Source organism: Varanus komodoensis, unplaced genomic scaffold (genome assembly GCF_004798865.1).
Source record: "Varanus komodoensis strain SLA01 unplaced genomic scaffold, ASM479886v1 scaffold4, whole genome shotgun sequence".
NCBI lineage: Eukaryota > Metazoa > Chordata > Lepidosauria > Squamata > Varanidae > Varanus > Varanus komodoensis.
In genome coordinates this window covers 60445312-60471572 of record NW_025335941.1, presented here as the reverse complement: position 1 = coordinate 60471572, position 26261 = coordinate 60445312, and the positions used below count along the sequence as shown (strand labels likewise).

Genomic DNA, 26261 nt, shown 5'->3' with positions numbered 1-26261 from the left:
CTGTCCATCCTCGGTGCCTTAAACTCCCCTGAATCAAATCCCCATTGCTCTGAATGGGGCTTACTTCTGAGCAGGCTTTCACAGGAACGCATTGGAACAGCACTGCTCTGCGGATCCCACCACAAGCCACAGACATAGATCCTGGCCTTTTGTATTCCTTACAGATGTGCATCACTCTCTATCATGACACATCGATGCCCATGGAAGACACCGCTGTGCTCTTCCATATTTTGCTGCTCTCGTGAAAAGCAGGTGTGAAACTGGCAGTCCAAACTGGTGTCTCCATTTGAAAAGCAGAATCACCTCCCAGGTAGTTGACTCAGATCGCATTACGGTGTGTTCAGGGAGATAAATTTCATTTCACAGGAAGAGCACCGAAATAAGTCAGCTACACTAAAGGTCTCACTTTGCTCAACCGATTTTTGCTCACCTTCCTAACAGACATGTGATGGTTTGATGTTCACCACACTCAGATGCACTCAATTTGCCTGGTGCACATTACAACACACCAGCCCCCCGGTCAAAACTGCATTTGTGTTCAACAAACCCCCTATCTTTTGTGCTTCTGCATCCCCGTGCAGGGCAGCAGCCAAGGAGGCAGTCACCCTTGGGAACGGGCGCTATCTTATATGCTCCATATATTGCTGCCTGTTCTTTAAGAGCATCAGTGGAGGCCCTCCTACAAGTTCTCCCTAGAAATGCTGAGGAGGAGGTTGCAAGAAGCGGGGCCTTTTCTCTGGTGGCACCACCACTGAGGAACGTTTCGCTACTGGAGAAGTGTCAGATACCTACTTTATTGAGTTTTGGGTGCCTGTCAAAAACCTTTCTCTTTTGCTGCACCTCTGGCACAACTTAAAGTATTTATTGATGGCACTGGTTCTAATTTTAATTTAATTTAATTTATTAATTAATTTATATTTCCATTTCTTTGCAGCCAAATACTTAAAAAGTCCCTAGGCAGCTTACAAAAAGCATACAAATAAAACATCTTAAAACCAAATCTATTCAATCTGTAATACAAGAGCATTAACTAAATGAAAGGCGGTCAGGATCAGTCAAAATAAATATTCAAAACCTATGTCTTTGTCTGGCGCTGAAATGAAAATAGTGACGGCACCAGCGAATTCCCCTTGCGAGTTTATTCTAGAGGTGGGGAGCAGCCACTGAGAAGGCCCTGTTCTATTCACCACCCCACTCACCTCTTTGAGGGGCAGCTCCTATAGAAGGGCCTCTAGTTCTGATTTGAGGGGTTGGGCAGGCTCGTATGGGGAAGGCGGTCCCTTGGGTAACCAGGCCCTAAGCCCTTTAGGGCATCAAAACAAGCACCTTGAACTGGGCCGGGACAACGACAGGTAACCAGTACCACTGTATCAATTTGTGTTATTGATTGTACATACTGTCACCTATTGTGTATTTTTACTATAATGTTTCACAGTATTATTTTATTAAAGTTACGATTGGTTTTTATCACAATGGCCACTCAGAGAGCATACTGCTAATGGGGCAGCTTTTATACAAATGCAATAAACAGTAATAAGGACAACAAACAAAAAGACAGATATTCTCCTCTTAGTGAGCTTTCTTGCCTTCCAACCTGCAACCTGAACCAGTCCCTTCAGAGCTTAGTGGTCCTTTGCCCAAGTTCCTCCTCTCGAGCAACCCACCCCCTTGCATTTTCCATCATGACTTTATGGTAGACTCCTGCCCGGGGTTAGAGAGCTGTGTCATCGGCTCTCCTACTCACTGCCTCTGAGAATCCCCGTGCCCCTCGCAGCAGCCAGCCTTTTATAAATAATGGCTAGAGCTCAAGTTTGGGGCACTTTTTCTTTCCGATGGGAGCCATGACATTTTGCAGTGAAAACAACTGGGCCTGGGGAAGTGTGACTCACTCTGCCTCTCTTCTGTCCACCTACCCAGCCTGTCCTTTGTACCTCTTCAGAGCACAGGATGTCCCTGTTTCCAAATGATTCACAGTTAAATACAATCAAGCGGGCAGCTTCATAAAATCCAAATAAATGCACAATCTATTGGGAGAGAGAGGCCCTGACGACTTTAGCTAGAAGCTGAGCTCTTAAATATGCCCTTCATTTCTGAAGTCGCCCTCGGGTGGACCATGAAAGGCAGAAGTGAGGATTTTAGGATAAAGGCACGCACATTTTATTCAAATCCCAGCATTGTCATTCTGTGCTCTGCAGGTGCAGGCGAGCTGTTCTCTGTCTTGTAGGAGGTTCTTAGGTCCGTCTGACACACAAAGCTACTGAAGAAAGTAAATCTTCAGGCAAGGCAGGCATTGCACATTGCAACCGTTCAGTACAAAAGCAGCGCTCATCCCCTGAAAATCCTCTGCAGGAATTCCTCCAGGTCTAGTGCCTTCACTTCTAGGATGGTGCCAAATGTTTGCCCTTTATATATATATATATGAGAAACACATAATCGGATGTTGTGGGAAAAAAGACATCTCTTCAGTCTCCTCCACTGCCTTCAGTGCATCCACCAGCCTGACTTACTGCACTGAAAATTAATATTATTTCAATATTAATTGAAATTTAATTTTAATTTAAATTATTTAATATTAATTTGACACTAGGGATGGAAGAACCAGGGTTTCCCAAGTGCTCCAGGATTCTCCAAATTACTCTTCAAAGCTCAGTTTGACTCACTCTGCTTCTTGCTGGTGAGCAGTTTTTCAGCTGCTCAAATTAAAAAGATGCACATTTTTAAAGTGTGCTTCCCCACCCCATTCACCAAAGCATGGACATTTTAAGTCTCAAAAATACGTTTCTTAACAGCGTGCACTTTAAAAACTGTTCAATTCAAATCATGCATTTTCAAAACGGGCAGTTTGCAATGTGTGCATATTAAATACGTGCTTGATGAAGTCTTAAGACTGGCAATTCCCAGCTATGTTTAGGGGACATGTGCTTCCACCCACATTTGAGACTGTGAGTGGGGCATCAGAGAGCGATGCGAGAAATGCATTCACCTTCTCATGCGCCCTCACTAGTGTTCCCTCACTGCCCTATTTTCCATGACTTTCCCTCACTGTCATTTAATCCCATTCATGTGGGTCATAATGCCAGAAACCATGGGAAACCATGGGTCATAATGGGAAACCATGGGTCATAATGCCAGACTTTAGAACTGCGATCCCACGGGCAAAGTTGCATGTGCCGCCACAGCCCAGCTAGGTTCAAACATCAGTGAGGGCAAATTAGACCAAGGATAGTGAAAAGAGGCATTAAGAAAGAGCAACCCTTCCTCGAGAGAAGGGCCAGTGCTTCAAGTCAACTGCGATGGGTGCCCTTCCCAACAAGATGAAGGCCGGGGTGCCTTGGCATGCCTCCAAGAGAACTACTCTACTGGTCACACTGCTGGGCAGTTCACCACACTGCCTGTTGAACCTTAATCACCTCTTTACCATTTCTCTGGGGGAGCCCTTCAAATAGGGCACAATCCTGTTAAAGAGTACACACCGCCATTGCAAGCCAAAAGTGGGTGGGCCACAGGCATCCCGCCTCCATCCATTCATTCCTGCTCACACAATGCACCCCCCACTCATCCTTCTCCCATCCATATTCTCTCCCTTTCCTCAGGCGGTTCCAAGGTGATCACCGATAAGTAAGATGGGACCCCTGAACAACGGACCAACTTGTAGCAGCATCAATCTCCACCTGCCACTTTGACACTGGCTAATTATAATTTCTCATGATTACACCCGAGAAGACTTCGGAAGTGCAAAGCAGTTGTGAGCGAAACATCATAAATGCCCGTTTCCTAGATTCTCATGCTTAGCAAAGAAGCGGACGCATGGAAATAGCTGTTGTAGGAACATGCAGGAGCAGAGAATTGCATGAGATGCTAACCACACAACTACAATTAGGCATTGTAATACTATGAAAGAAGTCACAACAGGGATTGAAATGGGTTAAGGATGAGTTTTCACGTGTGATCTTTTCGAGTGCAGTCTAGAGATAAAAATGAATACGGGGAAGACACGCCAAGATGTATGACGAACAACCGAGAAAGTGGGGCCCAAGAGAACGTATCCCTAGAGTAATGTAACCCACGAAAGCATCGTTGTATGACTGACTGGGGCTGTCCCTTGGAGCTCAGCCTATACACACACGTGTGAACAGTTTTGCCTTGTGTGCCATATTCTTAATAAATATTGCTGATTTGCTGTTCAAATCTCTTTGGCTTGTTCCCTGCAGGCTCTGACACAGTGCTGAAATGCTCCCCAGCTACCAGTTATGCAACCTGAAACCAGTTGCCACTCACCAGCACTCTCCCAGTTCTTTCAACCAGCTATTTTGTTTCCTTCAAAATACCCCTGAGAAACCATGCTATCATGGCATGCCATTACTCTAAAAGGACCTTCCGGGGAAAACAAAATTACAGCTACCAGCCAGCAAGCCACAGAAGCACCGATGGATCTTGTTCTCCAACCCCAAAAATGCAAAAGAAGGGAAGCAATTTTGCCCCCTTGTTCCACATCAAATCAATGGAAATGTTCAGACTCTGGGCTCTGGTTAGATGCTAACTGTAAATCTGCAAAGAGAGGAGGCAGAACTTTTTGGAGGAAGGGCAAAGAATGTATCTTAATGCCACCTAGAAAAAGAGAGCACATCATACATACACATCCTCTTAAGATTTCTAGGCTTCAAGTATACAACACAACCTTGCAAACAATGCTTGCAGCAGTTCCCTGTACGGTTGTGCGATATCCAGAAATACACAGCCAGGGGTGTAAATTCCATTTTCCATCTCACTTGAATCACAGGGGGCACTGGGTGATATTAGCAATGAATCACTGGTAGGAAAACAGGTTGAATGCACAACACTTCGCTCTCTCAACACTTTGCTGTTCCACAAACGTGATCCAGGACAGTCCTGTCCTTTGATGGAGCTGATTTCCAGACCTGGGATCCAGTTGGATGAAACAAAGGGCTAAAAAAAGCAGGAAGGAGTGGTTGCAGGGGAGAAAGGGGGCAAGCCAAGGAAGGAAAAAAGAATCCTCCAGGGTTTGCCGAGTAACTTTTGCTCTGGTTGCAGATGCAAGCTCCGAGTTTGCATGCAAGTTTTAAAAAAATCTCTTCCTTCTGATATTCTATTTCCCTGCCTCCAAAGCGCTGCCTATATGTTAAAGTCTGACCTTTCAGTAAGGACTAAGATCAAGATTTACTCTTTTTTAAATGCAACTTATAAATGCCTCTACTGGGAATATCTCCTCCCTGGCAACTTGGCATGTTTTTCTCCTCCATCACTACAATTTTTTAAAAATAAACCTGAGCGAGTCAGTTAAGATGAACTCCCTCATAATTCAATCCAGCAGCTGCAACAGAGGTTGGTTGCTGGAGAAACTGCACGGAGGTGAGTGGAATCCCACTGAACTCTGTTCGTTTAATATTCAGAGCTTTTTGCATTGCCTTGGGAGACATGCGTGGGGGTGGGCAGAAGAATCCTAAGCAGAAAATATCAACTTTCATGTTGTACCTGAGAATTATATTTAATTTAGGGCATTTGAGCATGTATAGCTAAATTAATAAATTATGACTCAGTGCTACAGGTGAAGCTACAAGACTAAATGTTCTACAGAGCCTGACATTTTTAAATGGTTATTTAGGGTTGAAGATGCCAGCCAAGCTCAGTCACAATATCATCAGGTGGGGAAGGGCTTAAGGTGAAAAATAATACTTGGCTTCGATATCATTTGGGCCAACATTTGTCATTCATTATTGGGATCTTGTTGTTATTCTTCTTGATGATGATGATATAATAACAGCTGTAAACTACCCAGCAAGACAGGATAGAGCTAATTTTATTTAATTCATCATTATTACATTTATAGCTCACGTTTTCTCCTCTTGCAAAGAACTCAAGGTGGCATTTATGGTCCTGCTCCTTTCTGTGTTAGCCTCACCACTACAACTCTTTGAGGAAACTTAGGCTGGGAGTACGAGCCAGACCTGAAGTCACCCACTGAGCTTCGTGGTCTAGTGGGGTCTAGAACCCAGATCTCCTGAGTCCAACCACTGTGCCACCCAGGTGTATAAGCAATATCCATCCCCATTTCAAAGCACATGGTCAGCTACTGACTTGCAAGCCGGAAATGGTTTGGGAGCAGAACACTTGATGGAACACGTCTCCCAACTCAGTCTAGCTGAATCCTACAATCGACACCTGAGGCCTTCTCCTCATTGCCAACTCCAGGGCAGGGGGGCAGAAAGAGGCGAGGAGGAGGGTCTTCTCAGTGGTGGCCCTTCAATTCTGGAACTATCTCCCCACTGAAGCCAACATGGCACTAACACCGTCATCTTTTCAGTCTCAGGTTAAAACTGCCCTCTCTTCCTACACATTTTGCATTCAATGATATATTTTGGGTTAAGTCCAGTGTTTTAACTAGGTCTAGTTTTAATGATTTGTTTTAGATGTTTAAAGCATTTTACATTTTTGTATACTGGAATTTAAAACCTTTTTAAATTTGTAGATTGGGAGCAGCTCCTTCAGATATATTCCTGCCTTGCCCCTAAGATCTGGATCGGAGGTCCTTCTTTGAGAGCCCTCTTTGAAGGAGATCGGGACAGTGGCTACCCAGAGAAGGGCATTCTCTGTGGTGGCACCCCAGTTATGGAACATGTTACCCTGAGAGATGTGTCTGGTACCAACACTTTATTCACTTTATTTTGATACCAGGCCAAAACCTTTATATTTTCCCAATATTTTAAGTGTTGGCATTGTTTTAAAGAAGAGTATAGTGTTGATAATTGATGTTTGATGCTGTTTTTACTGTATTACTGTCCTGAGACTTTCAGTGAAGGATGGGATATAAAAACTTTTAATAAATAAATAAAATACATAAAATAAATATAGCAATGAGGGCAGAGGGTCTCAATCCTGAGGCTTCCAGCAGCCCATCTCCATCACAAGAAATTACAAGAAAGGAACTTATATCTGCATCAACAGTGCTCTGTCTTCCATCATGATGACAAGCTAAATGATATCAGCTGATCCAAGAAACCAGGCTGGGTAACTAAGAGCCCTGGACTTACAAAACCATCACACCCAGGCCAACGCTTTAGCTTGAGCAGCTCGGCGCCACACAGTCCTCCCCTAGCACTCTGGACTCCTTTCCTGGCCAGCTTTCTTTGGAATCGGACCACCGGCCTGTCTTTGGCCAGATCCATTGCCCTCTGGCCCCATGGATCCCTCTTGCTACCAAAAGACCCCAGGGAGCCTGCAGCTTGGCTAGCAACCGAAGCTGCAAACTGAGGGGAACAGCACCAGCCAAGATTTCCCAAGTCTAGCAGCTGCTAACAAGCAACCTGTCTGTTCCAAACCATGGACCCAACCATAATTTATTGATCTGGAACAGTTAGAGAAACTTCCAAACAACTCCACGGGCATTCTGAGTAATCCTTAGGAAAACCCTAGAAAAGGAAGTCAGGACTGTTAACTGTCCTTATATTGCATCAGGGAAGCTACAGGTCCAATCTTACGCGAGTTTCGACAGAAAAACGGATATTCTGGCTGGGACACATGGCAGGGTAGGGGAGAGAGTTTTATTTTATTTTTTTTAAACTGGCATCTTAACAAATCATAGTTTCTCTCAAAGTACCTACTGAGCTTTTGACAAGGAAAAGAGACTTGAAGCAGAGACTTCCAGATCGGCTTTGTTACCCATCAGTTCTTTTTAAAGTGCCACACAGTTATTGATATAAATAAATATATAAAGTTCATATACTGCTTTTCCCCAAGATTGGGTTAAGAAGTCAGTAAACAATGATCAAGTGCACTCATAAAGCTATGACAGTGAGGGAGGGAGGCAGGGAGGGAGGGAGGAGCCACCCTTCCTCAACCTGTGCCCTGTGGATGCGCTAGATTACAATTCCCATAATGGCTCAGCCAGCTGGGAGTTGTAGTCTAACCCAGTTGCAGGGCACCTGCTTGTGGGAGGCTGGCCTGAGCTAAACTGCCTCAAAACGTTTGGCTCATAACATACATTAAATTATTCCTCAACTTTTAGCGTGTCAAAGCCTGAGACAGGTGAAAGCTCCTAGGGAACTAATAGTGAATAGCGGTTCACATGAGAGAACCTGTAGCCAAATTCAAGAGATTCTGGGGGGCACGGAGCAAGCATGCAGTTCTGCCCCTCTTCCCCTTCCCCGTTGCCACCTCCTGTTGGGTGCCAGCGAATGCCAAGCACCAGCCGCCATTTTACTTTGCCAGATGCTGTTGGCCTTGAGCTCCTTGGAAGAAAGGCAGAATACAAACCTTCAAAATGAATCAATGCATAAAATACTACCTCTATACTTTGCATTCTTGTAGGTAAAATCCACAGCACCACCTTCCCTGAATGTACTGTTTCCTAAAGCCACCTTGGCTTGTGGCTCTCTTGTGGCAGTCAACGTGCTAAGTTAGAGCCAGCATTGAAACTCGCATCATACCAGGGGGCTGCACCCTGATAAAAGGCTGCCGGAAGAGCTCCTCTTAACCCCTGCAACCAGCTTGTTCACCTCCTTCTTGCTTGGCCTAGACCATGGTCCACACCTCCTGGTCCCTCCTTCCTGCTCACTGGCTCTCTGCCTCTCAAGCAAGTGGGTGAAAATGCGGGCGGGGAACATTGCTCTCTGCCACTGGCCCTGGTGAGGGGAAGGTGGCCTCCACATGGGATAAGACCTTGGAGGGTGTCCTGACTTAAGGACCCTTCCATACATTAACTTGACGGCATGCTGAGCCCATATTGCTGCTGCTTCTTCGAGGCTCTCCAGAAAACCTGCCTACTTGAAGGGCTGCTTCCGAAGACAGCGGCAGGGCAGAAGCTGCATGCCCGACCTACGAGTAGTTCCCGGAGGCTGCCCATCCACGCTGCAGAAGTTTGAGCTCCAGGTGCAAGTTGCTGCCCACTCTCCTTTTCAAGTCTCCCATGTCGTGAGCAGAGCCGGCTGGAGCCGGGGGTCAGACTAGATGGCCTGGGAGACCCCTTCTGACTCGCTCTGTTTCTATGTTTCTGCCCCAAAGGCCACTGGGGACCTTCTGCCCCAACCCACTCAACCCATTCCCCATTCCCGAAGGCGAGGCACCCTTTGGTGAGATCCACCTGGTCACCACACAGGAGCAGATTTCCCAGATCTCCTTCTAAAATCAGATGTTTTCTTTTTCCGTTGGGTCAGTTTCACCTTCACAAAACCTTCCACATACTGCCTGGCACTCAAAAGGGCCACTGAAGCAAAGTTGCTCAATTTGAGCAAAGCGCTTTGCAGCCGATCTCAGCTCACCTCCAGCGAAGGTGCTGCGTCAGCGCCAGAATCCATCAACCCAGAGAAGCTCAGCTGCCAGAACAAAGCAGAGCCCTCTTACAAAGCCTCAACTGGCTGAATATGCCCTCCTTTGTTCCAGCGCATTCAAAGGTGAGAATTTTAAAACTGTAATTAAATGCCATTTTAAAAACACAAATATTGTATTTTATTCTTCTATGGGTTTGTAATCTACCCAGAGAGCATTTGTTTTTAGGCCTGCTAGAAATATAATGAACAGAATAATGTAAGCCATCCCGAGATGCTAGTAGTGGATGGGTTAGAAAAGCTTTTAATAAATAAACAATAAACAGTCGAACAGATTAATGGAGATTCAGCCTTAAACAATGGTTCAAGGAGCTGCACTGGTTATGGACATTTGGTTATACATTTTTTTTAAGGAATGCAGTCACAAAAAGGAGGCAAAAATGTGCAGAAAGTGAGTTATATATATATATATATATACACACACATACATACTAATGACTATGATGTAACAGGAGAGCACTAGCGCTCGTGTTCACCTTGGGGGATTCCCACATTCAGTTGGGTCTGATCCAGCACAGCTCTTCACGCATTGTATGCTTTTGTGTGCTTGCTGTAGGAACACAACGCCAGACTAAACAGGCCTTTCAGCTGACACAGCAGGTCTCTTCCTACAGTCCCTTATGCTTCACCATGAGCAGGGAAGCCATTCCACAATTGGGGCGCCACCACCAAGAAGACCCCCCCTGGAGCAACTGCATCTCATTCTTGCCACATGGAGCTCGCTGCAGCTATCTTCCTGTCCAGGGGCTAAGCAATCTGTAGCCGGGCTAGAGCTGGAATAAGCAAACCTCCTGGGCCTGCAAGCACACTCGTCATTTTCTTCTGGCTCACAGTTTGTCTCGGCCAGCCAATGGCTAGAAAACTCTGGGCACTTCACAACAAAGTGGAATAAACCACTTAGCATTAAGCTGTAATCCTTGAATCACCAGCACTGCAACTATCTCTCTATTTATTTTGTTACCAACTTTCGCAATACTTTCCCTTTGTACTATAAAGCCAGCCTAGCTGGTTAGCTTTAACATAATAAAGACTTCTAGTTAGAAAGCCTTTGTCCTGGTCTGCCTGGAAAGCTGGGGAGAAAAAGCCCGGCCGTGGCACACGGATGCAAAGGCACCGTATGTCTGCGTTACGCTGCATCACATCTGCAGTTCTTGTATCATCTTGTTCAGCCAGTCGTGTATCAATGCAGCTGCTCCCTTACATGAAGAATGTGGCTGCTCCATTACTAAACAATTTTGCTCCCTTCTTGCAATCTAATTACCTATTGATCAAAAGCACAATTTACACCATAAACAAGTGTCCACTTTTGAAGTTAAAAAGTGTTGACAACATCATTACCAGCCTCCGCCTTCCGTGCTTTGCACCAGATGAAACATTTCACAAAGTCAATTACCAAGTTTTTAATCATTTATTTTTTTCTTTTCTCCTTTTAATCCTCAAGGATGCAGAAATCTGAAATCAGATGCATGCATGACATGCCAGTGTATGAAAGACTAAGATGACATTGGAGGCTTTCAAATCCCATCCATCCAAAATGATCTGACCTTGGCACATTTTCATTCCTCTAAGCCACTGCAATATCCTTAGAAAGATAACTAAATCTTGCTCCCAAATTCCCAAAACCAGAGGATTCAGAAATTTGCATGACCAGAACTGCAGTGTGGACTGGGGACTCTGACTACATAACCCAGTATCTAGTAGAACTTGAACAGTTTTGATCATTGCAACTTTCGCTTTTGCAATAGACAGCTTCTAGCTCTTTGGCTCATGTTAAAACACTGGAAGTACGGAGTCAGTGTCTGCTAAAGACCTGGGAGCTAAACAAGGACATACGAAGCCACTTAGTTCCTTCTGATTTCACTTTATGCATCTCTATACTGTCTAAAAGGCAAAGCTCCCTGGATTCACAAGTATTAAAATCATAAATATACATTATAAAAACAGTATGCATACAAAAGCATTGACATACAACACAGATAAATGCATGGATATCTGAAATAATTTTAAGCAATCAACAACAAGGAAAAACTAAGAAAAAAACTTCTTCCTTCTCTTTTCTCCTCCTATATTCTTTATCTACTTATTTTATACTGTTAATTTTAATTTTATATTATTATGTTTGTATCTCAATGTATTTTTTGTATTTTTGTATTTATTGGTAATTTATTATGTTCTATTGTATTTCAATGTATTTTATTGTGTTGTAAGCCCCGAGGCTTCGGCAAGGGGCGGCATAGAAATGTAATAATAATAATAATAATAATAATAATAATAATAATAATAATAATAATAATACCTGATTACAACTTATCCATGTGTTTCCACCTGCCTAAGGAAAGAAGGCCTTAACCTGACACTGAAAAGGTAACAGTGTTGGCACCAGGCAGGCCTCACCGGGGAGAGTATTTCATTACATTTATACCCCACTTCTTGCAAGAAAGCCAAGGCACTTTATAAGATTATCCTCCCTCCCTGTTATATTTGTCAGACCCTACGACGTAGGTTCAGCTGAGAGTTGGTGACTGCCCAGAGTCCCTCAGTGAGCTTCATGGCTGAGTGGGGAGTAGAACCTGGATCTTCCAAGTTCCATTGCCAACCCCTCTCCAGTAAAGCACACTGGCTCTCTTGTACAATTGGGGGCCACCACAAGAAAGCCCTTGCGGCCACCTCTGGGCCTCCTTCAGTGAACACACCCGGAGACTGGTTTTCTGATCACAAAAACATGAACACTTTCCCTCCATGGGCTAAAGAATAAAATTGCAGTTCTGGAGGCAAAGTGCATACCTTTGAACATGAAAGCATGCTTGGCAAGCTGTGAAGATTTCACAAGAATTGTATTCTCGCTCGCACTGAGGCACAATTTCTTGTGCACCTTGATCAAGATCAGAGCACAAAGTAGGAGCTGGAAGGAACTGGGCAGCAAGCCAAGGATAAGGACTCAAATGACAAGGAGGAGGAGGAGGAGCAGCAGCAGAAGCAGGAGGAGCAGGAGGAACAGAAGAAAGCTGCCAGTTTCCAGGTAGGCCAGTGGCTTGAGGGAAGTACCAGAGGACAAGAGCACTTCTTGTGCTCTGTTCTGCTGAGAAAGAATCAACTTCCAACTGCAGAGTAGTCGCAGAACGTCATTTCTGGACTAGAAATGTACAGCTTATCACAGGAGGCAGGAGCTTCTGAATCCAAAGCTCATGTTATGCCCCTAAGCTATCCTTACACATTTCCCTCTCTACCCACTAACATTTCTTGCCCTTGCTTGTTCTCTACTCCCTACTAACAAGACACACACTTTTGTGGGCAAACATCAGTCCTTGTTAATGAAATGAAATGGACTTCTGTAGAAGTCTGTGCCTATAGTATTATTACATTGCATTTCTACTCCATTTTTCCTCTTGTGAGAAACCCAAAGCAGCTTACAGGGACCTTCTCCACTCCATTTTATTCTCACAACAACAAACCTGTGTGGTAGGTAGGACTGAGAGGGAATGACTGGCCCAATGTCACCCCATGAGCTTTATGGCGGTGGGGTGGGGGGGGGGGAGATAGAACCTAGATCTCCTAGCCTCCGTCTCCAACATTCAAACCACCAGCAGAGGAATCTTTAATCCACTTGCAAAACTGGTCAGAAAGTGGGCAACTAAGGACAGCAATGGGCAGAAGGACGTCAGACCAGGCAAAGAATGGTTCCTGAGTTTTGTACTGATCACCTTTTAGATCTTACAGCCAACAGTTGCAACCAACTCTCCTTCATTCCTGGTTCTTAAGCAGACACCAGCCTTCCAACTATACTGCAGTAGCTTTCCTCTATTGGCAGGAAGCTGGGCAATGGTGCCTTCCAGCCCTGTGGTTCTATGAATAGACACCATATGCCATATAACCGAATTACATAAATTAGATGGAAAAGGCTAGCAAATTGTTCTCACATTTCCCATTACTGATCTCCTCTCCTTTCAAAGTGTCCTTCGGGGGTTTTATCCTAAACCCAAGAGTGATGGCTATTTTAGCCCAATTTAGGCAGCTGCACACAGCATCTTGCTTATCAATTTGGCATGTGACAGGTTTAAGAGATCTAATCAAATCGTTGCTGTCAGCAAACAATTTAACTGCAGAGGGTGGAATTCAGGAATTCAAAGTGGGCCACAAGGATGCTGGTATTTCTTCCTGGAGAAATAGGCAACAACTTATGATGGGCTGCAGAAAAGCAGAAATTGACAACCTGCAACCCACCCACCATCATCTGTTGAAAGCACTGATAAAAAATGTATTTTGTTCCTGCGTACCATACCCTTTAAACCTTCAAGAAAAATATGCTCAGGTTAGGGTTTGGTTTTTTTTAGATACCATGCAGGAGTTTAAACATCATACACTGCATTCAACCTCTGGTACCTTCCTTCGAGTGCCAACCCGGCAGGAAGCTCAGAGGATGGCAACAGGGGGAAGGCTTTCTTTGTGGTGGCCCCCATCTTTGGAACAACCTCCCCACTGCAACCCACATGGTACCAAACTTCCATCTTTTCAGAGCCAGGTTAAGACAGCCCTTTATGCTGAGGCCTTTATAGTTCTGCTTTGTTATCCAGGAGCCTAAGGTTGATTCTTTTTATTACTACGCAGGGTAATTTTTTATCAGTATGTTTTGCTACTTTTAACTCATTTTAAATTCATTTTAATGCTGTTTTGTTTTTATGATTTGTGTATTGTTTTATCTTACGCACTTGTGTAAACCAGCTGGAGAACTTTGGCTCTGAGGCAGCACAGAAATGAAATAAATAAAAATACAAAGCTTCATCTCAGAAGAGAATGAATGTTCAAGGAGTATTTGGGATAATTCTCCGTATTTTACCCTTCCCCACTGAAGACAGACATGCAAATGGGATCATGGCAGGAGCGCTACTGGACTGAATCAGACTCAAATTAAAGGCCAGCCAAAGAGTGATTGAATGCAAGCAAGTGTAAAGTAACACACGTGGAAACAGAACAATCCCAGCCTCAAGGATAGGCCAATGGCATCTGAGCTGGCCCATCCTCCCAATCTGGAGAGATCCTTTTGGCGCTGCTTTCTGTTTTAACATCTCAAACCATGTGATGTTGCCAGCAGACCTGATCATGTCACTATTGATCCCTATTTACAGATAACGTATAAACGGACTGTGCTGTGAACTGCCTGGGAGAACAATGATCATCCCCAGATTACCCGATGTGGGGTGTGATGACACAATACGCTCTCTTTCCTTGCTATCATAGCAGAAATCTGCAGTAAAGGTGCAAGGCTCATGTTATCCCACCCTCTCACCTGTAAGCTTTCCTGGAGTCTTGGTCCTGCTGCCACATTTCCCTGGTTTGAGCAAACTGTCACATGATGGTGGGGATGCATGGGGACCCGGCCCGTTCCTCTCTGGACGCAGCCTTCAGAGGTTGTTAGAATTGGAATTCACAGCTGGAATGCCCAGGGCAACAGACCCAGAAATAATCCAAGCAACCTCTGGGAACCAGACTGCTTCAAATTAAGGAGAGAATTCAGGGGAGCACAGTGAGATGGGTGGGAGAGGACCGATCAAGACAGTCCAGTTGACAAGCATCAGATGTTCCAGGAGACTGGCCCAGAAGCAGCATAATCCCCCTTGAAGGTGAAGTCAGCTATTTTATTTTTTGTTTGTTTGTTTTGGAAGAGAGGAGAGGGACTTTAGAATCACCTTTTAGCATTATTGGTTTTTCCCTGAATAGCAGTTCTTCTAATGGCTTGTGCCTTGTATTCCTGTCTTCTGCAATAGTCTTCTTTTGCATCACTAAGCCAGTCTAGCTGGTCAGCTTTAATGTAATAAAGGCTTTAGTAAGGAACGACTTTAGTTTGCCCTGCTCTGCTTGGAAGAGCTGGCCAGCTCACAACACTGTGTGTGATGTTAAGACTAACAATCTTTTTGCTTCAAGATTACTGGGTTCCTAGGCAAAACAGTGGAGAAGAATCTGGTATCTCAACATGCAGCATGCAGGAATCCAGCAGGTCACAGTCACCGCTGGGATGGAATTGGGTGGCTCACAGGACCAGGGACAGCTGGGCTAAAGGACCCCCTTCCTGAATTGGCCCACCTCTTTTTCCCTGCTGCCCATCAACTCCCCCCCCCACCCCCTGAGTCTGCACAGCTGAGTAGAAGGAAGGGCCACTATGGAGTGGAGGGTTACTCTTGTTCCTCTCACTCCTCACTTGCTTGAAGAGGACTAGTAGAATGAAGCATGCAAGGCAGGAAGAAATTTGGGCCACGGGCCTCCAAAGTTTGGCAGCAGTGAGCCCCCTGATGGTTAGAGGGTCTTGGCAAGTGCCCAAGATGGGGCCCAAGAGTCCCATCAGGAGTCCCATAAAGGACCATACAAGAAGGCAAGGGGCTGATGGAACATGTGAGAAAAATCTCTGCTTTCATTCCTGAATGCACCAGACTTGTGATCTGCCTCTGGGCCCTTCCTGCAACTCCAAGGGAGGCCCAGAAAGAGGCAACAAGGAGGATGGCCCTTTCAGGGGTGCCCCCAACTCACACTCCGATTGTAGAATGGTTGCCCTGCTGAGGCCCACCTGCCTGCAACCTGATCATTTGCTTTCACCATCAGGTCAAGACTGCCTTCCATTCCTGGGCATTTAACGGAGTTTGATAGGCTACGTCTGTTGTTTTAACTGGGTCTACTTTTATTGAAAACGTTTCTGTATATTGGAATCATAAGCTGTATTAAGTGTGTCTGCTGGAATTTTATTGTATTTGAATTTCACTGTATCTTTTTGTATTGGGGTTAATTGTTGTGAACCACCCAGAGAGCTTCAGCTGTTGTGGGGTATAGAAATAAAATTAAATGAAGGAATAAATGCCTGGAGGACCACCATTTTACCAGATGGGCAAAGTCCTAGCCTTAAGCAGGACCGTCCTTCCTTCCACCCCCTTCCCCACCTGGCCAGCATCCCGCAATGGTTCTTCCTGAATAGATGCAGAGTAGAGCTGTAGGGCCCTTACAGGAAGAGAAGAAAAAACACCAACACTATAATTACAAATCCTGAAGTGAAGAATCACATTAGCAAGGGCAGGTTCTGCTCTTGTCTGATGAATACCGATTAGATCTATTCCCTGGAGGAATGGAAGATGACAGTGCTTCAATCAGAGCAAGTGAAGAACGAGAGATCACGATACACCCGTAAATCTGAATTGCAGATGTAGTAGGGGAGTTGGAAGACATTCCTTGAAAGAGTTTGGTGTTTTAAAAAAAGCATGCCTTCCCATCCCCAGTATTCTTTCAGCTTCTACATAGCACAGAACTCAACTCTGATGGGTGGAGCAGATCTCGCCCTGATGTTTCCAGCTCCTCTCCAAATTCTTCTCCCAAGCAGATGCCTCAAATGTTTTCCCCAACACTGCTAGTTTATGAAGTCTTGTGCCCTGCTCTCCCTGACCTTAGCAACCTGTCAAGTTCTGATAAACTCTCTGGCTCAGAGAAACATTCAGAGGAGGAAGAGGCTCTGTCCACTCATCCATCATCTGCTACTCCAGGCCAGAGGACATGGGTTTACCAGACTCTTCAGTCACAGAGGATACCCCTCAGCTGCAGTCCTCACCACCTCCATGTCATCAGAGCCAAGACTGCAGAAAGGGCCAATGACCCTGTAAGAAGTAGTCAGTTCCTCTGGAGGGCTGCAGCTGACAGCAAGTCGAGAAGTGTCAGCTTTCAGAAGGCCTTTGTGTGTTGCTGAGACAGCCGCTCTTTGTGGGTCACCTTCAGCCAGGGATCTGTCCAAGGTCCTAACAGATTTTACCTTGACCTGTATTACCATGTCTGGTGGAAGCATTGTCTTATCTTGCCGTGCCAGACAGGTCTGCCCAGACAATTGCACCCTGGCAACTCAGCCTCCCCTGGGAGTCCAGCGCCAAGTTAGGACAGGCCCCAATCCGAAAGCCTTGCAAGAGAGTTGTGTGTGGTCAATCCATCTCAAAGAATCCACTGCTGGAATTTTCTCACATTACGTTCCTTTAGCTGCCTGAATCAGAAGCCTTTTCAATACTGAAGACCGTTCCTAGACCAAAGGGATCCCCAGCTAACTGCACCATCTAGTGTTAAATCAAGGCAAGCACACTGTTCAAAGCTGTTGGACTTGCATCTTTTCAGATCCAGTCCGAAGGCAGAGTCGATGAGACCCATTAGCTAAACCCCTGCAACTTGGGCCAGAACTATATTTAATGCAGAAGCATGGAACCAAAGGTCATGGACTGGATTTAGCCTCTAACTGTAAGTCTGCTTCTCAAAATACAACAACTGGGCCATGGTATTACTTTCAATAAATGAATAATACCAGTAACTTGTGTTTTTGGAAGATACAGGGAAGAGTGCAGTTAAGAAATCTTGGTCTCTGGACTTAATAGATCTTCCGGCAGCCCTCCAATTCTGCTAGACGGTATCTATTACTTAATTTCCTTTAAAATGTGGCAATTTTGTTGTGAAGCACAGGAGGTCCCTCCTGCTCATCCTGCTAAATGGGAACCCAGCCTTCTGCCCCAAAGCCCACTCTTGATGGTACCACATGTCTCCAGCATCCTTCCCTCTTATTCTGCATCTGTCTGCCCCTGCATCCTGCCTTGATGGTCCCCATCATCCCTTTGCTGGAGTCTCCACTGAAATTGACATGCACGTGGCAGGCATGTCGTGAGCGGAGCCGGCTGGTGCCAGAGGTCAGACTAGATAGCCCGGGAGACCCCTTCTGACTCGCTCTGTTTCTATGTTTCTAAATAGGCTCACAGAACAGCTCAGTGTTTCTGCTGCCTGTTAATATCCCAGCCTCAGTACCAAGGCCAGTCCAAAATGGCGAGCAACTTATCCAAATGCAGACCCTCAACAGGCATTCTCAGGTGCAGACTCCCAGCTGGAACTGAATCAAGGAATTTAGGTGAAGCTTAGCCTGTAGCAGGAGGAAAATGTTCTCCGTAGCAGGCAATGGTAGAAGAACATTAACCCAAGGACCTCTTTGGGTTTAAGCCTGGGCCTAGCCAGTCCTGGGCTTCTACCATCTCCTTCCTACCACCTGATGTTGCAGACCCCTATTTGTTTCTGCCAGTGCTGCAGCTGGGGCTTGACTCTGGGTGGAAAGCCAACTCTGTAGGAATTGTAATGCACTGCATGAAGTTTACTGTTGTGAGCTGCCTTGAGTCCCAGTCCCTGGGAACAGGCAGGATATAAATACATGTAAATATAATATAATATTATAACATAAAGTCCCCCCTCCAGCAGCCCAGAGATGATGCAGACAGCCACACAGAGACCCAATATCAGCATCTGGACTAGCACAAGCAGGCAGGAGACCAGCAAGGCTACTTGCCAAACACCCTTTGTTTCTTCTAATTCATCAAACACACTCACACACTCTGGGCGAAGGGCCGGCAGGCATGTGCATGACAACAGATGTGGATGATGATGATGATGATGATGATGATGATGATGATGATGATGATCAACTCTGGAAATCTATTACCCTTTTCTACAAACAAAATGGTGCCTATTCCCAAGGAACAGTACTTATTCTACAAACAAGATGGTGTTTATTTCCCAAGGAACAGTACTTATTCTACAAACAAGATGGTGTTTATTCCCATAAAAGCTCCATTTTATGCCTGAAGACCTGATGGTGCAATGACTCAAGGGAGTTCAAGATGCATAACCACACATGCGTCTTTAAATCAAGTTTTAGCAAACTCAGTTTTGCTCGTTTGGCTGCAGCATTGCTGGGAACGCAGAAGCAATTATAAGCCGAGAGCAGTAGCGGAGGGGAAGCAGGGCAACGTTAAGGGTGTGCTTGATACCAGAAGACATATCATAGCTGAAAAGGGCAGGAGGTTCCCCAAGAGACTATGATGTCCCTGTGTAAAATGGCAGGGCTGAGTTAATGTCACTGTGCCTGAACCCACACACTGTCCTTGCTAGCTGAATCTTAGCCCAGGCCATGACGTTGTCCGTTGTGCTCTGATGGTCAGGAATGTTTGACTGAGGGCAGCTCCCGCTCTGGGTTTGGAAGGCGCTTGGGCAAGACACCTTCAACACAGCCACTCCTTCAGCAGGTCCGCCTATTCCCCACCCCTGCCTCCTGCTGCTCTTGCTCCTTATTCCCTTCCTCACCCTCATCCTCATGGGCAAGCAAGGCGGTTGCAGCACCTCCTTCACTGTACTTCCGCTGGCTGAGTCAGAGCAGAAGGTGGGTTAGCGAGCAGGTGACCATGGCAGAGAAGAGCAGCTTCAGAGGGCTCGATTTGGTGGGTCCCTCTGGGGACGCTGGTCCTCGGCAGGTGCCCAACCATAGTTGGGGAGACTTGGCTCAGCATTACTGCAAGCAAGAAGGATCCTAGAACTGTTATAGATCACAAGCTGAATATGAGTCAACAACGTGATACGGCTGCAAAAAGGGCAAATGCTATTTTGGGCTGTATTAACAGAAGGATCACTTTCAAAACATAGGAAGTTCTAGGTTCCCCACTACTCAGCACTGGTTAGGCCTCCTCTGGGCACAAACAAGGTGGAAAGGGTTCACAGGGGGACAGCAAGGATGGTCCAGAGGCCAGAAAAAGCGCTAAGCTCTTCACAAGTGCTTTGAAAGGCTGTCACAAAGAGGAAGGCCAGGATCTCTTCCTGATCACCTCAGAGTGAAGGACATAGCAAAACAGGTCCAAGTTATAGGAAGTCAGGTTCTAGCTGGACGTCAGGACAAGAGATGGTTGGAGTCCTGCAGTAAGCAGGGGGCTGGACCCAACGACCTTCTTGTGCCCTTCCAGCTCCACCCTATGATTCAAGGCCCAGAGCCCTATGGACCATGCCTAGCCTTGATCCCAGCACTGACTCTCAGCATAAAGATCAGGCCTGGCATCATTTCAGGCCATTGCCACAGGCCCCCAAACCCAGCAGGACTCTATTTAGTTCACTTCTCCTGGGCTCCCTTTACTTAGCACCAGTGGGAAACGGGTAACAATGACTTTTCTCACAGTGCGCCTCACATAGTGTTTCTTCTTGGCATTGTTGGAAACTTAAGGGAAAACTCCTAGCATCAGAGTAGCCACAGACAGGTAAGTTTGCCAAGGGGATCCACAGGTGCAGGGGAGTCAACTGGAGAGTACAACCTGGAACCCAGAATGATAGGATGCCAAGTAGTTATCCTGAAGTTTAACCAACCAGCAAGGAAGCAATCCTAGTTTTCAATGCCACCGTATGCCATTGAATGATACCGTATTTCATGGAGTATTAGCATCCAACCATAGGGTGGAACATCGTTATGAGAAAGAAAACAGTTTTATTGCCAAACAAAATGTTCTGTACCAAAAAGTACAGAAAGATGACAACAGCAAGCCTCTTTGCAAACACAGACTAAACACCAGCAGCCACGTTTTTCTTCCTCCGTGAAATCTTGGAAATTCTACAACACAGGCAATTATGGCCCCTCTATTGCCAAACCAGCAGACAAAGGTCTTGCCCAGTCTATAACTACTGCAAATCTCAGATTTATCTGGAAACAAGGACAAAGAGGGATTGAACTGATGCAGTCCCATGAAGGGCACACAACTTACTGCCCTAGATGCTTAGCCACATTAGAAAAAGGTCTTCCTCACCCAAACTCAGCTTTTATATGCACCAGGGCCTGTTGCACATAAACACCAACCTTTCTGAGCACACAAACACAAGGCCGATCATTAAACCACTTCCAGGAAGAGATTAGCATGAGCACAAAGGTGCATCAAGTAACAGCTTAAGGAGAGAACCACACAGGTTTTTAGAAGCTCTCTTTGCTTCTCCTGGTTTGCTCTCTTCCCTTTTCCTTTTTTCTTTAAAAAAAAAGACACATAAGACATGGCAATAAGAAATATTACTGACCTTCAACGGGGAGATGTGAGACTGCAGGACATATCCGTGGACGTTTTCTATCTGTGACAAATTCTTTTCGGAAATGTGAACTAGTTCTGGCCCCCTCACTTCATGGGTTAAACGAGGTAAAGTATGATCATGTGGCACATCTTCATCTTGGTAGCGGTACTTCTAGGAGTCAGAAGAAGAAATAAGAATGTTAAGAAGTGGGAAGAGTAAATCTTGTATTGCGGTCATGATGCGGGACCCGGAGAACGCCGTGTTCGGCCTTTCGTGACGCAGCCTGCTGCGTGCTGGACTGCAGCTCACATTCTTGTTGGGGCAGATGGGAGTTGTAGTCCAGCACACCTGGAGGGCACAGCCAGGTTCAGAAAGGTTGAATTAATGCTTTTTCTGAATGTTTTAAATGCTGTCAGATACTCCAACTACAACCCTGCAATGTAGCCCTCTGCATGTTTGAAAGTGCAAGTTCTTTCCAGCTCCATCTAATAGGGTTGGGGTCCAAGAATTTGAGAGTAGGGGGCTAAATGCAAATGCCCATACACAGCCACACACTTATACACATCCAATAAAGGCACTGCAGTGAAACATGCGAGCAAACTTGGGAGAGGTATCAGGATATATGGGGAACAGAGAAATCAGAGGCAATTGGGTTAAGGGTCCACATTGCTATACAAGAAATGGGCATATTTTGGAACATGCTCATGAAAATGAGCCAAAACAAATTGTTTATACATCTATACTAGTAGGTACAGCTGTTTCCAGCACACAGAACATTTTGAACCTGCCTGTTATATAACTGTTAAAGACAAGGAGTGTATTCAGGAAAAAAAAAAGATTTGACAACACTAATTTAGCATCACAAACAGGGCTGAATACACAGGAATTCAGAACCAGGATTTTCAGAGCTGAGTACTTAAAGCTCTGGGCCTGGACGGACAAATTAGTTTTTCTGTCTCCCACACACGTTATCTTTTTATTAAAAAGAAAAAATCTTGAGTACTTCCCACCACACTTATGAAGAACCTGGTGGATTTGGGTACATTCTCATCAGAAAAGGAACCAAGCAAAATTTTTGCTTATTCCTAATTCAGTTTCCAAAAGCACAGTAAAACTTGTCTGCACAACTGACCATGTGTTTCACACACACACACCCCTTCACAAAAGGACAGGTGGATGAGAAATGATAATTATAAATCAGTGCCTACTACCCGCAGGGCATCCTGTTCTGCCAGCGCACAACAGATATTTTAAATTCCCTGTAATTACCTCTAATGGAGCAGCACAGAATGTGCCCCTGCGTGCTGATAATAAGAATGTGGTCGAGCTTTAAAAAGCAACACTACGAATTTCAAAAATGAAGACCCCTGTTTGTTTGTTTTATAACGTGAAAGGGAAAGAGCAGCATTGCAACGCCATGTCACTGTTCTTTGGAGCCTTTTGGAAGCCCAGCAGTTGGCTCAGGGTTAAAAAGGTAGCCAAAGCAAGAACAGACCAATCTGGAAGTTTCTTGGTGTTTTGTTTGTTTTTTTAATCAATGCATCCTCCAACAGCATTCAGCCCCAAATCCTTCAACTGCATTTGAGAAGGCCAAAAAACAAGTTTGGTGAGTCATGTGAAAAAGGGTTCCAGGAAGTTAGGGAGCAAAGGGAATAAATGGGGGGACTGGAGTAGGATGTTGATCTGGTGGATCATAAACACTGTATAATTTCTGAGCCAGTTTTAACAGTACCAGAAATGCTGGTTGCCATTTCCTCTTACACTGGAGATTAAGAGATCACAGGATTCCCTTCTCCGATCACCAAACTTCCCATCCAACTTAATTTACCCTCATTAGATCACCAATTATCAGACATGCATATGAGCTTAATATCATGCCTGACTGTGCTTCTCATTTTTTTGGACTGCTAATTCTATGATCTGAAATGCTTTAACTGATCATGGTCCTGGGTCTTTGGTGGCCTCTCCCAGCCATGATCGCCTTGGAAATCTGCGACCTTCCTCCAAGTGTCAACAGTGTGAGGAACAAGGGGGGAGGTTGTGACAGCCACAAGGGAGAAGGATTTTTCAGTGGTGGCCTCCCAACGAGTACCGAATCTGCCGTCCTTTTGGTGCCACGTTAAGGTGGGCCTCTTCTCCGAAACCTCGAAAGCCCCACTTGGCCGCACAGGGGCTAGAAGGGGGAAACACCCGTGCTTCTTTCTTTGCTACTGCTTGCTATTGCCTGTTTTAATAATCTGCGTTTTGCTGTTTTAAACTTTTTAATTCTCCTCTATTTCATGACATTTTATTGTATTTTTATCATCTGTTTTTATGGGCTGTTATAAGCCACCCTGAGAGGTATAGAAATAAGCAACAATGACCATTTGTTTTCAGTGTTGTTAACTGAGGCACCTTATATTCTGTCTTTAAATGCTTCCACAGTGGCATTTTCTATTCTAAATCCTTAGGCTGGAAACCATGTAGCGATATCTTTTCAGTTATAGCCTGGTAATCCACAGATTATTGAAACGCATAAACAAAAATTATCTGCATGGAGCATTCATGTTTACAGGCAGAATACAAGACCCAGGGAACAAGATGCGTCTTCAAACTTCATCAAAGAGATACTGGACCTCTACCGACACCTGGATGAACCTACCTGAGCATTTGTTCTGGCCAACCAGCAGAAGCCATTTGGCTGGAGCTAAAGGAGACAGAGCTCTTTTAGTGGTGGGCTCATACCTTTGGATCTCCCTCCCCAGGAAGATGTACGGACTTATCACTGCTGGGGGGGGGGGGGGCAGGGCAGTTCGCTTAAAGATATATACATTCCATTCTGGTGTTTGTGTGTGTATGTGTGTGTGTAATTGTATATTCTGTATTTGCAATATTGCAAGCCCCTTTTTGAGGGTAGGTTACCCATAAAAAGCGAATGCAAAACATAATATAACAAATACATAATCACTGGGGGGGAAAAGATGCCACCTTGGCCAGATCTTTCTCCCCCTGTAACACTCCTCTTAAATTCAACATTTTTTGGTCTTCTCAATTCGTTTCACCCTGTACAAATTGCAGCGCCCGCTTGAACACCCTTGCCTTTTGCTCCGCTTTGGTGTGGTTACAGTCCTGGAACACAAGATGGCAGAACAAACCATCACGTACAATAGATTACAGTTGGACCACTTCTATAAATAAAGAATGGGAAGGTGGAGGGAAAAGAAGAGCAGCCTGTTATTCAATAAAAATTAAGCTGCTGCTTTTCCTTAGAACATTGGCTAACTCAGCACACCTATACTGAGCTCTCTCGCTCTCTCTCATATGGCTGCAATATCTTTAATAAGCACATTTATAACAGCCCTTCATGTGGGCAATCAGTCATATTGTCACAAGGCACGGTCCTTCTCCTGAGTAAACAGGCTGCTTCGGACTTCCTTCGCACAGTGCTTTATTGTCACCCTCCACCCCTTGCTGGGTTATCTCCCCATTCCCACTGGATGGTCTGTTGTCACCCCATCCCTCTGGGGCAACTCTCCTCATTCCGCAGGCATTCCCTGGGTTTGATCTGATACTGTCGTTTGCTGACTTCCCCAAACTGCTTTATCTTCACTGTCTGAACTCCCATTCCCATCAAATCCATCAATAGTCCACAGCCCTTCTAGTCATTTTTCCCTGTGTGTGCATACAACACATAGGTAACAAAATGGTTTCAAACAACTCTTTAGAAGTACCATGTATAAAACACTCCTGCGAACCTATAGATTTTATTTAAGGTGAGCATCAACATGAATTTCACATACTGACAAAGAACGTAACACCTTGTTTTGCATGGTATTCTTCTATTTATGCCCAGTTAGTATTTTCAAAAACTGAATGCTTTGCTTTGTAAATTCCTATAGGGTTCCATTCCACCATGAACATTCTTGAAAAGAATGAAACTTTTAAAGAGGGAAGATCTGGCTTTTGCAATCTCTCTGTATAACTTCAGGCCTATTTGTTGAGTTCTGTTGAAAGTTGGCCTTTTCTACTCAGATTAGACTCCTATCCCTGGTCAGTTTGGAAGCTTCATGCTTGGATCCTCTCAGTAAAGGGATTACCTTTGATTCTTGGAATAACAAAACAGATAGGGTACCTCCTACAGTTACCACAGTAAGAGAAGGGTGCTTTCATGCCAATTGTGGTTGGATTGATTTTTACTGTAAAACTAACTTGCATTCTGCCTTGGGGTCCTTGCAAAGAAAGAAAGGTCTGGGAACTTCTGCCTGAAAGGGAGATACCTCACCACAGAGATAAACCCCATCTAGCATTGCCAAAACAAACCAATAAAACTGGTTTCAGGTTGGCAGCAGTGGGGAAACCCCTGAAAATGTTTGCTAGCCTTAAGAAAAATATCTTTGGCTTCCCTTGAAGTTCCTCAGATATTTGGTCCAAATTTGGTTGCCTCTCTAAAGCCAATAACTCAGCTGCTGCTTTTTAACACACTAGTTGCTGCAAGCTTTTGCTCTTTTATCTCTGATGTAGCATTTTTGTGGTAATTTGTTGGATTTTCATGTGTACTAGAAACTGGCATCTTGTACATATTAATTCTGTTGTACCGTTACTTTCATAAATTAGAAAAACAAACCCTATCTATTTTTTGGTCTGATAAATTCTGACCGTTATCTCCAAAAATACCCAATTCTTTTACTACAGAGGTCCAATCTCTTTCTCTGCTGGAAAAATTATTAAAAAGTCCCAGATATGAACATACTATCTATTTATCAAAGTCTCTCGAAAAGAAACAAGAGTGCAGTTATAATAAGTTCTACTCAATATACAGGAGGTTAACGATAGCATGACATTATGCATCTTTGCTCACCAAGATCCCAGATTAATGGAATGCAAAACCGGGATGCACTCTAAATTAGTCAATATAATTTAAATATTGGAGAAATATGACACTGATTCTATGTGCAATCCTAAGAAGATTGCCATAAAGTGACCACCACTATACAAACCACAGCCAGGAGAAAGATTCACTACTCCTCAGGGGACCGTTGCGTGTTCTCCGTGTGGCTGAAAAGCCAAGCATTTAGCCAGGAC

General features: G+C 44.8%; 1 protein-coding gene across 6 annotated transcripts in view; it reads right to left on the bottom strand.

Moving 5' to 3' along the window:
- DLG2 (discs large MAGUK scaffold protein 2) overlaps window positions 1-26261 on the bottom strand; it is a 959957-nt gene that overhangs the window by 475006 nt on the left and 458690 nt on the right. For all 6 annotated transcript variants that reach the window (XM_044442340.1, XM_044442334.1, XM_044442335.1 and 3 more), the window contains one exon: window positions 21210-21371. In XM_044442340.1, the coding sequence (XP_044298275.1) occupies window positions 21210-21371 (162 nt within the window). The remainder of the gene's footprint in view (window positions 1-21209; window positions 21372-26261) is intronic.